The sequence below is a fragment of the Semicossyphus pulcher genome, unplaced genomic scaffold, assembly GCF_022749685.1.
Source record: "Semicossyphus pulcher isolate SPU_LCO1_2020_fin unplaced genomic scaffold, fSemPul1.0.p SCAF_4, whole genome shotgun sequence".
Classification (NCBI taxonomy): domain Eukaryota; kingdom Metazoa; phylum Chordata; class Actinopteri; order Labriformes; family Labridae; genus Semicossyphus; species Semicossyphus pulcher.
The window spans coordinates 362,501-377,486 of record NW_027211715.1 but is presented as its reverse complement, the minus strand read 5'-3'; the positions used below and the strand labels follow the sequence as shown (position 1 = coordinate 377,486).

At 45.7% G+C, this 14,986-nt stretch overlaps 1 protein-coding gene across 3 annotated transcripts in view; it reads right to left on the bottom strand.

Annotated features, from left to right (window-relative positions):
* Nucleotides 1–672: 672 nt before the first annotated feature.
* The window catches only part of ralgps2 (Ral GEF with PH domain and SH3 binding motif 2), a 93,149-nt gene continuing 78,835 nt past the window's right edge, over nucleotides 673–14,986 (bottom strand). For 2 of the 3 annotated variants that reach the window (XM_069679349.1, XM_069679350.1), the window contains 12 exons: nucleotides 14,802–14,939; nucleotides 14,600–14,690; nucleotides 14,382–14,449; nucleotides 14,143–14,284; nucleotides 13,342–13,493; nucleotides 10,464–10,518; nucleotides 10,013–10,090; nucleotides 9,105–9,210; nucleotides 8,334–8,426; nucleotides 5,342–5,447; nucleotides 5,070–5,161; nucleotides 673–1,011 (listed from right to left, as the gene is read on the bottom strand). In XM_069679349.1, the coding sequence (XP_069535450.1) occupies nucleotides 982–1,011; nucleotides 5,070–5,161; nucleotides 5,342–5,447; nucleotides 8,334–8,426; nucleotides 9,105–9,210; nucleotides 10,013–10,090; nucleotides 10,464–10,518; nucleotides 13,342–13,493; nucleotides 14,143–14,284; nucleotides 14,382–14,449; nucleotides 14,600–14,690; nucleotides 14,802–14,939 (1,151 nt within the window). In that variant the 3' untranslated portion in view covers nucleotides 673–981. The remainder of the gene's footprint in view (nucleotides 1,012–5,069; nucleotides 5,162–5,341; nucleotides 5,448–8,333; nucleotides 8,427–9,104; nucleotides 9,211–10,012; nucleotides 10,091–10,463; nucleotides 10,519–13,341; nucleotides 13,494–14,142; nucleotides 14,285–14,381; nucleotides 14,450–14,599; nucleotides 14,691–14,801; nucleotides 14,940–14,986) is intronic. The other variant, XM_069679351.1, reaches the window with a different exon arrangement.

Sequence of the window (14,986 nt, the reverse complement as noted above, 5' to 3'; positions counted from 1 at the left end):
AAACAAAGAACAGGAGCACAGCGGAGGGACTAAACATGACGCTCTCGGACTGTTTCACAGCTTCAAACTTTAGTGTTTAGTGTGTGTGTGTGTGTGTGTGTGTGTGTGTGTGTGTGTGTTAGCAGATGACACTGGAGTCACAGAAACACACTATAAAAGATGAACTGATGTTGAACTCAACATAACACGTCTTAGCTTAGACTCTGGGATTATCGTACCATGTGAACACAAACAAGACCCCCCACTCCCCCCACCCACACACACACACACACACACACACACACACACACACACACACACACAAACACAAACACACTTGGCCTGTATGTGACACAGGGGACACAGTTCAGTTAAAGTTGACACATACAGGAAGTGTTTCTGCTGGAATCGATGAGAATCAGAGCCCTTATGTTTACCATGGTGCAGAGTAGTGTGTGTGTGTGTGTATGTGTGTGTGTGTGTGACAGAGAGTTTGTGTGTGTCGTTCATCTTAAAAATCTTGTGAAAGTGAAAGAAAAAACAACGAGTCAGTAAAAAGTGTTTAAACCCTCCAGAGTCCAGTGTGTGTGTATGTGTATGTGTGTGCGTGCGCGCGTGTGTGTGTGTGTTTGTGTGTGTGTGTATGTGTGTGTGTGTGTGTGTGTGTGTGTTGTCTGTGTGTTGTGTGTGTTGTCTGTGTGTTGTGTGTGTTGTGAGGAGGCTGCATCAGAGCGAGGGGGGGGGGGGCGAGCAGGATTCTTAGTGTCCAAGTCTGAAGTCTGTGAGGAGACGTGACTCCATCAGCTGATCCACTCCCAGGACACACACACACACACACACACACACACACACACACATACACACACACACACAGGTGGGCTGGTTAAGGCAGTGGTGGCAGGTGAGGCTGCAGTGAGGCCGGGGCTCATGGCAGTGAAAGCTCCCACTCCAGAGTCTCTAACTTCTCCTCCTCCTCCTCCTCCTCCTCCTCCTCAGCATCGCTCACTCGAATGACATCAGATTGGCAGGTACCTGAGGAAACAGGTAAGCTGAGATCACCCTTTGAGTGAGCTGCTAACTTGTTGTCATTTCCAAGCTGAAGTCTGTGGATCACAGAGCTAACCGACACATTGCATCTAGAGAGGATTACATTTGTCCTGAACGATAAACTGACAACAAACAACAATGACAACACAAATTGACGATAAACTTAAAAATACATGTAGTGCTGGATGTTCTCTTTTCTTTTATAATTGTCATTCAATATAAAATGTGAAAATCTGAAGCATTTTTCTACCATGTATAAGCGTCAAAAATTGTCTGCACAAATGCTTCTAATAAAAACATGGAAACTATATCTAAACCTAAAGCTGCCGATAGAAATATCTACATTTAATATATACAGACATACTGTCTGTCCAGAAAGTGGAGTCTTCCAGTTGCAGCAGGAGCTCCCTTCTCAGCATCCTGTCCACTCTAACAGCAAGCGTCGCAGCCGCAAGCTCTAGTCTGGGAATCTTGATCTGCTTCAGTTGAGTGACTCTTGATTTTCCCAGAATCAACGCAATGTGAACCTTTTCCATACGTCACAGAAGTGGTGCGGTGCTGCAGTCATGACCTGTCCAAAGTTCATTGGCTGCTCTAGCTCAGTGATCCATCGCTTCCATGGCCTGGAGAATTCCTCTGGGATGGCTTCATCCCAAATTCACTTTGCTCTGCAGAGCTCTTGGAGGATTAGCTTAGCCTTCAGCATGAATGGGCAAAGGAAACTGAATGGATCATAGATGGAGCTGATGATGGTGAGGATGCCTCTTCTAGTTGGTGGTCTGCTCTCGATAGTGACTCTAAATGTGAATGTGTCATTCTCAATGTTCCATTGAATCCCAAGCGCCCTTTCCAGAGGCAGCTTTTCTCTGTCCAGGTCTAAGTCTTTGACCAGTGTTGCTTTGTGTTCCTCGGGTATAGACGCCAGTACCTCACAGCAGTTACTGACAAATTTGGTCAATTTGAAACCTCCCTGCAAGCATGCCTCCTTGAGGTCCTAGGTGAGTTCGATAAATTGTTCTACTGTAGGCACGGAATTGAGGCAGTAATCAAAATAGAAGTTGCATTTGATAATCTCAGTTACCTCCTCTTCGTACTTCTCGGTTTTGTCATCTGCTGTTCGTTGTAGAGCAAAGTTAGCGATACTGGGGGAGAAGACAGCGCCGAAGAGGTGGACTGTCATTCGATACACATCCAAGGGCTTGCTGGTGATTGTCCTGGATTCGCACCTGGTAGAACATTGCTTAGATATCTCCCATAACAGCAACTTGTTCTTGGTGGAACCTGAGCAAGACACCAATTAAGGTGTTTGCCAGGTCAGGACCCTGGAGGAGGTCCTTATTGAGAGATGTGCCTTTGTATGTTGATGTACAGCCCAACACTTCTCTGAGTTTTCCTTTCTGCCTATGGTAACCACAGTGATGAGTTATATACCATACCTGGCCATCTTTCCATGGAGTTGTTCCTGTGGCACTTTCTCTGCATATCCTTTATTCAGTACACCTGCCATGCAGTCTTTATACTCCAAAGCACAGCTTTCATCCTTCCTGAACCTCCTAAGCAAGTTCATGGTCCACTGCTCTGCCATATCACGGTTGTCTGGCATGACCACGTCCTTGTCATGCAGCGGTGAGGATAGGTGGTAGTGACCATACTTGAGGGTTACTGAACTTGATACGATGTCCATGAACTTCTTACGATGTCCATGAACTTCATATCCTAAACCAACCTGGTTATATTGCCTGATGAGGAGTTCCCCCAGATCAACAACTGATATGCGGTTTGCCGTCACTGGAGTAGGTCCAGACCCTTCCATAGCAGTGCAGGATTTGAGTGGACCATTGACCACCCATCCCAATACTGTCTTGACTGCATATGGTCCATTTCCCTGACTATTGATTATAAGCCAGGATTCCATCACCTTAGGGACACTGATACCTATTAGAAGTTCAATGTTTGCATCAGTCACATTCAACTGTACTCCCTTGAGATATGGCCACTTTCTTAAATCCTTCTTCGTAATCATGTTCTCTTTTGTGACTGGGATCTTAAACCTTTGGTAGTTTGAGATACGCGTCACCCTCTAGATTGCCTACCTCCAAACCAGACTACACAAGCTGTTGGAATCTCGCCCTCCTATTGGTTCTCTGCAACGTGTCATATGCTGCTGCCCTCCATTTTCCCATAGCGTGTAGGGAAGCTTGGATGTCATCAGCCTTAGATTGTAGGGAATGTCAAGCTCATCCATATACTCCATATAAGCATCCGCTTTTATGGTTGTCCAGTTTATTGCCTTTTCCAAGTATGCATTTGTGACTTTGACTTTATTTCTAAAGTGTTTGGCTCGTAGCCATTTGGCTTCAACACAGCCTTGCCGTGCGTCCATGTACAGGTAGCTGCGTACAAGATCGCTGGGCTGGCCAGAAGTATACTGCTCAAGAAAGTAGAGCCTGTCATAACACCATCAAACATAGTTATCTCTCTAGCTGGATGCAAGGCTAGTTTTTGCTGCATCAGTAATGTCACTCTGCCTGGTTCCAGTTGTGATGTTACCAATGTTCATGGCTGAATTGTTCTCCATATCGTGGGCTCTAGACTTATTGTGAGCACTAGATTGATTGTGTGCTCTGGGTTGACCGGGTCCTTCAGTAGGTTCCTGAGGGCTTCGGCGGTCTAAAGCCCTTTGCAAGGGTGATTTAGGAACAGCAGCTACTTCCATAAACTCCAATACTGAAATTTCAGGTTCCACTTTCTCTGTGGTCTTGGCTATATGATCAACCAAGTAAGCGTTCATGCCATCTCCTTGAGATTGATCATCATCCATATCAAAACTTTGGAGGACTTTTATTTTGGCAGCTTCTATATCCATTTCCAGCTCCATCCTTTCCATTTTGGTTTTCAGTTCCATCTCCTGAAGTTTCAGAGCACGTTTGTTCTCCAATGCTGCCGCTCGGGTTAATAGTGTTGCTCTCTCAGCCTCTGCTTTCCTGCAGGCACAAAAGACTGAGGAGGCCTTTGATCCTGATATGGATTTTTTTTATTTGGCTGACGCATTAGAAATGCTGTCCAGATGTGAAACTTTTACTTGTTCCAACTGAATCAATTTTTCTTTCCATGTTTTAATTTCCTTAATAAAGTATTGGAAATTAGTCATTCTGGGCTCAAACCATTCCTATTGATCACTGCACCATTGATTGGTGCACATCATTAAATACATCGATAGCTCTATTAAATGATTCGAGACTCTTCCAAACGTCATTGAATTGAGCATCATTTCCTTTTTCAACCTGCAAAGTTTTTATTTCATACATTTTTCGGGTGCAAACTCGCATTTTTCCTCGGCGAGTTGCAATGAGTGTTATTAATAATTCCTCTGCCTCAGCGGTCCCAGCGCTTGGCTGTTCGGTCATTATCACTTTAAGTTCAGCTACATCAGTGTGGGGCTTTAAACAATCTCTTTCCTTCCTGTAGTCGATCAGGTTTGTAGGTGATATTATTCACAGCCCTGTTTATGATTTCATCCCACATCAAACATTTCATTAGTATGCGGCGGCACTTCCGTTATGATTATTCACATCACTTTTGATCACGTTTGATCAAACAACTGCAACAGTAGTTCAGCCCATTCATCAATTCGGGTTACTCACGACCGGCGAATTGTCCATCAATACCGGCTCTGTCCTGTGTGTGTTCGTCGAGTTGATAATCCTTAGCGGAGCTTTTTGACTTGGTGTAGCGGCACATTCTTTCAGTTAAGTAGGTCCACACCTCTCCGATAACCACTGTCCAAGTGGGAGCGGGGTTAATGATGCACTGCCCTGCTGAGATACTTTGACACTGATTATAACATCACGGAGTGTGTCTCAGCTAACGCTAGTGTTAGCTCTCAGTGCTCAGGAGACAGTACCGTTAGCCCAGCTAGAAACATCCTCTCTGCTCTGAGTCATTAAACTGTCTGTACGTGATTCAGGTGTGTCCTACCTGGAAGTTACAGTGTGTGTGTGTGTGTGTGTGTGTGTGTGTGTGTGTGTGTGTGTGTGTGGTACCTGTTGCCTGTTGCTCTGACAGGCTGCACTCAGGTGTTTGAACCACAGCAGAGCGTTCATCCTGCTCCCCGCCTGGTACTTGTAGGTGTTACCTAGGCAACGGAGGAAAACAGTGTGAGATGTCAAGTCTCTTTTTTTAACGTGGAAAGATGGCCGACACCTCACTGCACCTCTGCTGGGAAAATTAAAAGACACTGTGGAAAAGTTCACTGTGTGTTTGTGTGTGTGTGTGTGTGTGTGTGTGTGTGTGTGTGTGTGTGTGTGTTTCTCACCGTGCTCGGAGTCTGTCAGCAGGAAGACGTCAGGATGTTCGGGATCGTCTGCCATCATGGCCATCAGACCGACCACACACACACTCTTACTGGAGGTGGACTTGAACTGAGTGGAGAAATAAGACAACATCTCAGAACAGGAGAAGAAGAAGAAGAAGAAGGAGGAGAAAGAGGAGAAGGAGGAGGTGGAGAAGAAGGAGAAGAAGGAGGAGGAGGACGGGGAGGGCGAGAAGAAGGAGAAGAAGAAGGAGGAGAAGGAGGAGAAGAAGAAGGAGGAGAAGGAGAAGAAGGAGGAGGAGAAGGAGGAGAAGAAGAAGGAGGAGAAGAAGAAGAAGGAGAATGTCCTCTGTGCGCATGTACTCTGTGCGCATGTACTCTGTGTGTATATGTACTCTGTGTGCATGTACTCTGTGTGTATATGTACTCTGTGTGTATATGTACTCTGTGTGTATGTACTTTGTGTATATGTACTCTGTGTATATGTACTCTGTGCGCATGTACTCTGTGCGCATGTACTCTGTGCGCATGTACTCTTTGTGTATATGTACTCTGCGCATGTAGTCTGTGCGCATGTACTCTGTGCGCATGTACTGTGTGCATGTACTCTGTGCGCATGTACTGTGTGCATGTACTCTGTGTATATATGTACTCTGTGCGCATGTACTCTGTGCGCATGTACTCTGTGTGTATATGTACTCTGTGCGCATGTACTCTGTGCGCATGTACTCTGTGCGCATGTACTCTGTGTGTATATGTACTCTGTGTGCATGTACTCGGTGTATATATGTACTCTGTGTGTATATGTACTCTGTGCGCATGTACTCTGTGTGTATATGTACTCTGTGCGCATGTACTCGGTGTATATATGTACTCTGTGTGTATATGTACTCTGTGTGCATGTACTCGGTGTATATATGTACTCTGTGTGTATATGTACTCTGTGTGCATGTACTCTGTGTGTATATGTACTCTGTGCGCATGTACTCGGTGTATATATGTACTCTGTGTGTATATGTACTCTGTGTGCATGTACTCGGTGTATATATGTACTCTGTGTGTCTATGTACTCTGTGTGCATGTACTCTGTGTGCATGTACTCTGTGTGCATGTACTCTGTGTGTATATGTACTCTGTGCGCATGTACTCTGTGCGCATGTACTCTGCGTGCATGTACTCTGTGTGTCTATGTACTCGGTGTATATATGTACTCTGTGTGCATGTACTCTGTGTGCATGTACTCTGTGTGCATGTACTCTGTGTGTATGTACTCTGTGTGCATGTACTCTGTGTGTATGTACTCTGTGTGCATGTACTCTGTGTGCATGTACTCTGTGTGTATGTACTCTGTGTGCATGTACTCTGTGTGCATGTACTCTGTGTGCATGTACTCTGCGTGCATGTACTCTGTGTGTCTATGTACTCTGTGTGCATGTACTCTGTGTGCATGTACTCTGTGTGCATGTACTCTGTGTGTCTATGTACTCTGTGTGCATGTACTCTGTGTATATGTACTCTGTGTGCATGTACTCTGTGTATATGTACTCTGTGTGCATGTACTCTGTGTGCATGTACTCTGTGTGCATGTACTCTGTGTGCATGTACTCTGTGTGCATGTACTCTGTGTGTACTCCATAGGCTGCAGTAACTAAAGGATCTGAAGAGAGACACAGGTCCGTGTGTAACTCCATAAGGTTCTCATTAGCCTGGGAGTGACACACAGGACTGCAGTGATGTCATCACTCTCATTACCCAATGAGTGCTACCATCTGTGCCCCCCCCCAAAACACACACACACGTACACACACTTAAAATGTGTGTGTGTTTGTGTGTTGCAGATGCTGTTCAGTGCTATGTCTGTATTAAACTGTGTAAACACTCTCATGTGTTCATTTGGTTTGTCAGGTGTGTGTTTTATCCTATGTCTTCTAATGTCCCATTATGACACATTCAGGATGTGTGTGTGTGTCTGTGGCCCTTAACAGACATGGTGTCATGCATGTGTCCTGGGTGATCCAATCACCAGTGGACAGCTCTAAGCACACCTGTTTACACCTAGCATTAACGAGCCCCTCAAATGTGTCTTCAGTGACCTCTTGTGATCGGATCTCGCTTTCCCGCTCCATATGCAAATGAACACGGAGCCTCATTCACCTTAATAAGACTTTAAAAACATCATAAAATACAAAACACTGACGCAGACTCACAGCACAGAGAGGGGGAGAGCTGCTGGGCGAGCAGACAGGGAGGGAGGGAGGGAGGGAGCACGGACCGAAGTGATGACGTGATATGAAACTTAGTTTGATCATGAAGCCTGATGCTCCTTCAGCTCTGTGTTTATCAGTGAAATATATGAACTACACAGCATATGGACATACAACAGCCTGGAGACGGAGTTTATACTTTATGGTAACTGTGCGCGGACACAAACAGATCGTGACCTTATTGAGTCAGGTACAGAGCATGAGAAACACAGATCTGTGTCCTCACTGCGCTGCATGATTATAAACTGCTGACAGCGGGATCACATTGTTATAAACTATGATAAACTGCACGAGGATCGCAGCTCTGACCGGCGCTGTCTCTCCCCCTCGTCGGTTCACGATCGTCCTGTATTAACACTTAAATGCGGTCTCTCTCTCTCTCTCTGAATAAACACAGACATGATCCATCTGCGTTTCTGAGCACACTCCGCTCTAAAGCATGAACTACGTCTTCACATGCTGGAGTGACATGAGAAGATATAAAAATAAGATCTTCAAGACACACAGCAGAATATGTTAAATCAGACAGGACAGAAAGGCAGGTGGTCTCTCCGTATCCACGTGATCGTTGCCGTGGATACGAGGAGAGTTGTCTGTGCTTAATGTGGCCCAGGACACATGTGCGCACACACTGCCAGACGTATGTGAATAAATGCGTCACCTGTAGTTAAGGCTGTCCACTTGAAAACCACATGTTGATACCAGGGGTGATCAGGGTGTGTGAGACTCACATGCTTCCTCTCTGTGGCCTTCAGGGACTTGGCAGGATAGTAGTAAAGGTGAGCTCCACACAGAGCCACCCAGTATTTGGTCCATGACGCCACCTGCAGGAGGAAGAGAGTGTTACATGTCAGACCCGGGCAGCGAGGAGCAACAGGTACAAGGACTGTGGGGAGGTTTTAGTTCATGCCGTTAAGGTTTGAGAGGACTGTGTGTGTTTGGTCGGACATTAAAATCCTGTGTGCACTAACTGTGTTTCTGAGCCGCACCTGTTCTGTAAATCAGTGCAGCTCAGCGTCCTCAGAGCAGAAACGCCCTCAGCATCAGCTGTTTATCGTCACTGTGCTCACAGCGCTCATCAGTGTCACTTCTCCCTCACTGACCAGTCGAGTAACAGTGGCGGAGGAGAAGCTAATCCTTTGTTTTTTTGAGGGTTCAGTTTCCAGATGTAGAGCTGCTGCTGACTCCAGGACACGATTCCTGTCCATCGTCATTGAATTACAGCAAATATGAAGCACACAGAGCCATTCAGATCAGACTGACGGTCACTACCAGGGCAGAGGAAGTGCCCACAGACAACTTTCATATCCTAGCATCAGTGAGCGGCGCTGAGAAGCTCTGAAGCTGAGGTGGTGGGCGCTGATAGTGGACACAGGTCCTAACTGAGCATCCAGCCTCTTGTTTCGGGAAGACTGAAGTCTTTAGAAGACAAGAGGATCATGTGAGATGTGTGTGTGTGTGTGTGTGTGTGTGTGTGTGTGTGCGCGTGTGTGCGCTCTCACTGTTGGTTTCTTGCCCTCCTTCATCACAGTCTTTCTCCTCAGCACCCCCTGCACAGTCACCGCTCCAGGATACAGGTGAACCGCCAGCTCCTCCGACTCTGCTGAGCTGCAACACGAGACACACACGTACACTTTAAATACACACATACACACAGGACAACATCATGTTCTAAAGCATGCGCGCGCACACACACACACACACACACACACACACAATCTACCAGAGAGAAGCTAGAAGTAAAGATAGACACACTCTGTAGAGCCACCTGAAACCCTCTGTAAACCCTTTGTGTGTGTGTGTGTGTGTGTGTGTGTGTGTGTGTGTGTGTGTGTGTGTACTAGAACACACTAATTCACGTTAGCAAGCTACCGTGGGCTCGCGTAATGTTTTAAAACCCCCTACTCCTGCTCAAACACCAGGAAAAAGCCGAGTGCCCTAGACTATGGAAAAAAGAGGGTGGGTGGTATACGGGTTTTAACCCGTCACCGGGGTCATGCTCTGCCACCGACCCCGACAGTACCGTCACCACCGGTGACATCGCCCCACTGGTTGATACCCAAAGTGCTTTAGCCAGCTGTGTCTGTGTTTCTGTGTTTACTGAACAGCAGCAGCTGTTTACTGCCTCAGTTGCAAATTCACCACACACACACATCACTGAGGATGTGTGTGTGTGTGTGTGTGTGTGTCAGACATGCATAAGTTTAAAGTCAGCAGAAGGTAAAAAACAGACTGATGGACGAAGCAAAAGATGAAGAATCATGACCCCCAACAGATCCTGTGCCCTCCACCTGATCCACCAAACACACACGTACGCGCACACACACACAGTCTGAGCCCCCGCAGACAGCGCCCCCTGCAGGGACAGAGGGTTAAAGAGGTGGTGGTTGAGGAGGTCCGGTCTGGGTACCTGCTTGGCCTCAGGACTCCTCTGTAGGGGATCCGGGCCACGCGGGTCACAGGGCCCAGAGAGTGATAGAACCGAGTCCTGTTCAGAGGACACACAGGATGGGGTGGGGGGTGGGGGTGGCACTGTTAGGGCTGTGTGTGTTGTTGGTGGGGGGGGTAGGGCTGGATGAGGAGCGTCAGCTGTTAGAGGTGTGTGATAGGTTCATTCTGCGGTCTGAAGGTGAGCAGGACTCAGTGTGTCTGTGCTGCCTTCAGATTAAATCACAGTTCAGAGGAGCAGAAGCATCAGAGCAGCAGGCAGGGAGGAGGCGTGAAGCCGCCCCACTGTAAGGCTGAAAGCAAAGCTGGTCATCTGTTTATGTTACAGTCACCTCTGGGATGGGTCTATTTCCTGGAGCTACATGTGGATGTGATGAAGAAGCAGAGCAGACACACACACATTTCAAACTTACCTCTCAAAGGCCGGCCATGACACCTCCTCACTGAGCTCAGAGCCCTCACTGCTGCCTGTGGACACACACACACACACACACACACACACACACACACACACACACACACACACATGAACCATCAGTAAATGTCCAAATGTCCCTGAACACCAGGACTGCCCCCCAACTATCAAGCAAACATTAGTTGATGATATTAAAGTATTTAGCAGCTACAAGCAAGAAACGCTAACTGACTCAGCTATAACAATCCAGAGGTCGATGAACCACGTCAGCTAGCTAGCGGTTATTAGGAAGGCTAAAGCTAACAGACTCAGATAAAGAAACCAGAAGTCTCTTACAACAGCTGAGAGGAATGAGGAGGAGGGACCATGCAATTCTAAGTTTAAATAAAGTTTTGAATGACATTTTGAATAAAGGTTAAGATTAAAGTTTAAATAAAGGTACAAATTAAAGGGGCTATATGTAAGATTTCACATATATTCATCAATCAAATATCATTTTTGTGTGAAGGTAGAGGAACTGATCATTTGAGACCTTCCCCAACTTCCTCCATCGGCCCTAACAACCTGTGGGCTGATTTTTATGTAAAGCACTCGGGACGGTTTTTCTGGGAAACAAGAGGATGTGACGTATCTGCGCATTAGCGAGTACCTCTGCCGAGAGCTCATTCAGCACCACTACAGTCAACAGTGTGCAACACGAGACAACGCAGGCTGTGAAATGGAGACGGATGCCAACAAACGACAGCACCCACAACAACACCAACACAAACTGCACACAAGAATTAAAAAAAAAGTTGTATCTAGTGAAGCCCGTCTGACCAAACAGGAAGTGACCGACGTCAGGGGGAAAACTGGAGTCAACATCGGCAGGGCATGTGAATCATGGGATCAAAACAGACCGACGACTGGCTTTCTTTCTACGCATTGTAAGCTTGTTGTTAGCTCTGTAGGAAGTAAAACGTATTGTTGTCATAGAAACAAAACCCGGGTGCAGCTATCTCTCACAGCACAAGAGCTTCATCCCAGCTCTCTCCAGCCGCCCTGCCCTGCATGGCTGATGTTCGCTGATGCTTGTGATGATTTGCTGGTTCGCCGGCGTTATTTGCTGTATGCATGCTCGCTAACGTTATGACTACCAAAATACTATCCGAGTGTGTATGTCAGTTATCTGGCTTGACAAATAACTTCGCCAGCTAACATGACAAACAGTGTTGATTTTGGCCAACAGTAAATTATGTACAGAACAAAGCAAATGTGTATAACTACCGATTGTTTTCTATTAGCCAATATTGTTGCATTTATCTGGCAGGCCAAGGTTAGCCAGCCAGCTGTAAGCTGGCAACAAGCTACCATTAGCAAACAAGCTACCGTTAGCTTGTCTGCTATCGCAGACAATTTGCCCGTTACTCAACATAGCAAAACACCGTTAGTCGAGTAGGGTTAGGGTTAGGGTTACTCAGTCGAGTAGATAACATCAGCTAACTCACGCAGACTCCCGCGGCTGATCTGGCTGCTTTGTACTTTGTCGTTTGGATACGAAGCACAATGCCAGATCCATGCAGTGTAGTTATGTTAGAGCTAGTTGGCTAACCCTTCATAACATTATGACAACCAAAATACTATCCGAGTGTGTATGTCAGTGTTGTCAGTCTAGCTTGTCAAATCACTTGGCCACCTAACATGATGCTAAGTGAGGTATGATGACAAACAGTGTTGCTGATGATGATGCGGCCAATGAACACTTCACGTCAGTGAAAAGTAAACAGAGCCGGTGAGATCAGAGACTGAGCATGCTCAGTTTCGTGTGTCTTCAGCAAAAAACCCCGGATGCTCGTTCATGTGTGCGGGTGTCCACATGAGCACGTACAAGAAGGTTGACTGCAGTTCCCTCACGGCTATCCGTGTCGCTAGGAATGAGGATTTCCTGAAAGTTACATATAGACCCTTTAATGATTGAATTACTGGTTAAATAAAGGTCTAAATAAAGGTTTAAATTAATGTTGAAATAAAGGTTTAAATTAATGTTTAAATAAAGATATACAACAAACATTGTTACTTTGTTAAATACAGATTTAAATCATCAATCAATGAATCAATAAATGATCAAAAACACACACACACACACACACAGTGTATGGTGTGTGTATCTTACCCATAGATTGTATAAAAAGATGGATGACATGACAGCTCCCTAAAGTGAAGCCAAACCCTCTCTATCGCCCCCTGCTGACTGGCTGCAGTATAGCTCATAAAGCCCGCCTCCTCCATGTTAACAGATGGGACATGAGTCAAACTATAAAATCAAAATACACGTCAAATACATTTTTCTCAAACATGGTTTCTGTCATTATAGTTAGTTCTTATCCTGCTGATTTATGTCCAAGTGTTTATTTTTCTGACTAGTTTACTTTGAATTAGTTATTTGATGCTATAAAAAGGGGGTGTGGCCTCATGATTGACAGCTCTGTGGACAAATGGGGCTCCTGCAGCGTTCTGTTCCCGAGTAGCAGAGTAGAGGAGGAACGGCGAGAGGAGACGTAACTAACACTAACACTACAGTCATTGAACTTTCCATCAGCGTGAATATCTGCTTCAGACCGACACGAGAAGCTGTTCTGCTGCAGACTGAGGGCTCCAACACGCCAAGGACACCTGAGGGCTCCAACACGCCAAGGACACAAGGTAAAGGTGTGTTTTGGTTGGTGGAAGTGGCTATGGCGGCTCCACCCACTGATCTCTATGACACAGCTCTGGCTCCAAATAATGTCACCATAACAAGATGGCAGCGCCCGTCACAGGGCTATTTTGGCTTCAATTTCGTACAATGGGAGCAGGTGGAGATGTGTCGTCTATCTTTATACAGTCATTGGTCTCACCGAGTGAAATGCCGCTGGACAGCGTGGAGCTCTCCACCTGTCCTCTGCTGGGGCTGTGACTCTCCATCACGCTGTCGTCCAGCAGGTGGCGAGAGCCGGCGTTAGGGAAGGTCGCACTCTTAAACTCCACCGTGTTCATCTTATGGATGAAACTGAGAGAGTGGGGGTGGGGGGGGACGGGGTAGAAGGAGAGAGAGACGGAGAAGGAGGATAAACACTGTTAGTCACTGTCAGATACTGATGTATCTCTGATATATTGTATAAGATGATGCATGTGTAATATATGTATATAATGACATGTGTAATATATGTATATAATGATGCATGTGTAATATATGTGTAATATATGTATATAATGATGCATGTGTAATATATGTATATAATGACATATGTGTAATATATGTATATAATGATGCATGTGTAATATATGTATATAATGACATATGTGTAATATATGTATATAATGATGCATGTGTAATATATGTATATAATGACATATGTGTAATATATGTATATAATGACATATGTGTAATATATGTACATAATGATGCATGTGTAATTTATATATGTATATAATGATGTATGTGTAATATATGTATATCATGATGCATGTGTAATTTATATATGTATATATGTATATAATGATGTATGTGTAATATATGTATATAATGATGCATGTTCAATCTATATATATGACCTATGTGTAATAGTATATAATGATGTATGTGTAATGTATGTATATAATAATGTATGTATAAACGTCTAATGTGTATAATAGATCATATAAACAGTGTGACTGACTTGTAGCCCAGGCTGTGGCACTTCCTGTGTCCATATGGCAGCAGGTTGCGGGGGGAGGGGGGCGTGGCTGGGACTTTGGATCCTTCTGCTGCTGCAACGGCACATTTCCTAATGCAGAGAGGAGACGCTGACGCCTCCTGACCTGCAGGAGAGAGAGGAGGAGGAGAGAGAAGGCGGACAGTTCACACACCTGCAGGAACAAGAAAAGAGAAGCAGAATTGCCCGTACCATGAGCTCACCTGCCAAGTCTTCTTTGGAGGCGTTGGCTCGAGGTGTGCTGGTGCCAGGCTCGATCCTCTGAGACAACCTGAGCACAGAACAGAGAAACAACAGGTGTTCACTCATCCTCTGTGAGTCATACCTCTTTATTACAAGCACAGAAACACAGAGCAGCAAACAACAACACCTCACACGGGATATAAACACTCTGACAGGAAGTCCACCTGTCTGTTCTTACCTGTAATTATCGTCCTCCACAAACTTCTGCAGCTCTTCGATGTATCTGACCGAGTTCAGATACTTCTGAATATGAGGCAGCACAGGGATTTCTGACAGAGAGGGGGGTAAATATGAGGTCATGTGATCACAGGTCACTGAAGCACACACTGTGTGTGTGTGTGTGTGTGTGTGTGTGTGTGTGTGTGTGTGTGTGAACCCACCATAGGTACAGGACCTCTGCAGGTCCGATATGATCCTGAGGATGTTGTTCATCAGGTTTGATCTCTGCTCGCTCTCCAGGATGCTTCCTGTTGAGGGGTAGGCGGAGTCGATGTAGGTAAGGTCAGACAGGTACATCCCTGAAACACAGGAGACAGGAAGTGACATCACACAGGAGGAAAAACTC